Source organism: Meriones unguiculatus, chromosome 1, assembly GCF_030254825.1.
Source record: "Meriones unguiculatus strain TT.TT164.6M chromosome 1, Bangor_MerUng_6.1, whole genome shotgun sequence".
Lineage (NCBI taxonomy): Eukaryota > Metazoa > Chordata > Mammalia > Rodentia > Muridae > Meriones > Meriones unguiculatus.
Genome location: NC_083349.1, coordinates 198,904,956 through 198,906,599, shown reverse-complemented (window position 1 = coordinate 198,906,599; position 1,644 = coordinate 198,904,956). Strand labels below are relative to the sequence as shown.

Below are 1,644 nucleotides of genomic sequence, written 5' to 3'. Positions count from 1 at the left end.
TTCTGTTTTACCAATATAGTAACTGAGGCTCACAAATGTGGCTTTCTTAAAATTGTGGACTTAGTAGATTTCATGTGTGTCAGTTTTCCATTTTTGGTTTTTGCAGTTTTCCAGTTTCTCATAGTTTCTCTGCCTGACACAGGTCAACAGCTTGCTAAGTTGACTTAGCTCCAAGTAGGTTTACCCATAGATGCCTTTATACTTTGGAACAGATCAGGGTCTTTATAACCCTATTTCTTCTTTTACTTAGATGGAGAGATTTCTGCAACTGGCCAATAGGTCCACTGATCAGGATTTTATCCTGCTGGGTTTGTCTGCCAGGAAAGACATCTGGGTTGGTCTGTTTGTTATCTTTCTGACCCTCTACCTGCTGATCCTCTTAGAGAATATGTTAGTTTTGTACCTCATCATCAGCCACCGTGAGTTGTTCCACAAGCCCATGTACTTTTTCCTGGGCAACCTCAGCTGCCTGGAGATGTGCTATGTGTCAGTCACCATGCCCAGCCTGCTCATGGGCCTGAGATCCAGCCCTTGCCGAGTATCTTATTCATCCTGCATGGCCCAGTTGTTTTTATTCATCTCTCTCATTGGTACCAAGTGCACCCTCCTAGCCTCCATGGCCTATGACCGCTACGTAGCCATTTGCTGTCCACTGCATTACCCAGTGCTCATGAGGCCCCAGGTATGCTGGGGATTGGCCTTGTCCTCCTGGATGGGTGGACTGTTGGCCTCTGTGGTCAAGACCACATGCATCGCAAGCCTGTCCTACTGTGGCCCCAATGTCCTCAACCACTTCTTCTGTGATATCTCTCCACTGCTTAACCTGTCTTGCACCCACGTGGCTCTCACAGAGCTGGTAGACTTTATCTCAGCCATTGTCATCTTCTGTGGATCATTACTAGTTTCTCTGGCCTCATATGTGGCCATTGGTAGGGTACTGATCCAAATGCCTTCAGCTGCTGCGAGCCACAAAGCACTCTCTACATGTGCCTCCCATTTCCTTGTAATGGGCATTTTCTACTCTGTGATCTTGTTTACGTATTCCAGGCCCAGCCATATCAAATCCACAGACCTCAACAAGGTACTGTCAGTCATCTACACAGTGGCTACGCCCATGTGCAGCCCAATCATCTATTGCTTGAGGAATAGGGAGGTCCATGCAGTGCTGAAAAAGACCCTCCATTTATACTGAGATACTTGAGAGAACTGACGTCCTTCCTCTCCTGGTTTGAAAACAATTCATGGCCAAAAGCACATAAAGAAATTCCAAAGTCAGAGAGAAACATGGTAGAAGTTTCTAGAACATTGTATAAAGAGACTTCTTAAAATTAACATGAAAAATAGGATTATTACAGGAGCTGACTAGATGGCTCAGATGGGTAAAGACAATCGCTTTCAAGCCCGATTTCCCGAGGCCCTGGGACTCACATTGTAAAACGAGTGGACTGACAACCACGGGTTGGCCTCTGATCTTTGTATGTGTATACTCCAATGTACAAGGCAGACAGAAAGAAAGTGCCTTAGGGTAACTATTGCTGTGATTAGACACCATGACCAGAGCAACTTGGGGATGAAAGGGTTTGTTGGGCTTACACTTTCTCATTACTGTTCATTGAAGGAAATTAGGACAGGACCTCAAATAGG

At 45.5% G+C, this 1,644-nt stretch overlaps 1 protein-coding gene across 1 annotated transcript; it reads left to right on the top strand.

The window, feature by feature from the left end:
- The first annotated feature begins 250 nt into the window (after positions 1–250).
- LOC110559133 (olfactory receptor 6Z7-like) lies at positions 251–1,192 on the top strand. The gene has a single exon (XM_021654408.1). It carries the CDS (start codon positions 251–253, stop codon positions 1,190–1,192), a length of 942 nt encoding a protein of 313 aa, XP_021510083.1.
- The last annotated feature ends 452 nt before the right edge of the window (positions 1,193–1,644 follow it).

Bases quoted from the DNA above. Each gene is read 5' to 3' on its own strand.
- LOC110559133 (XM_021654408.1), top strand. From the start codon at position 251: ATGGAGAGATTTCTGCAACTGGCCAATAGGTCCACTGATCAGGATTTT.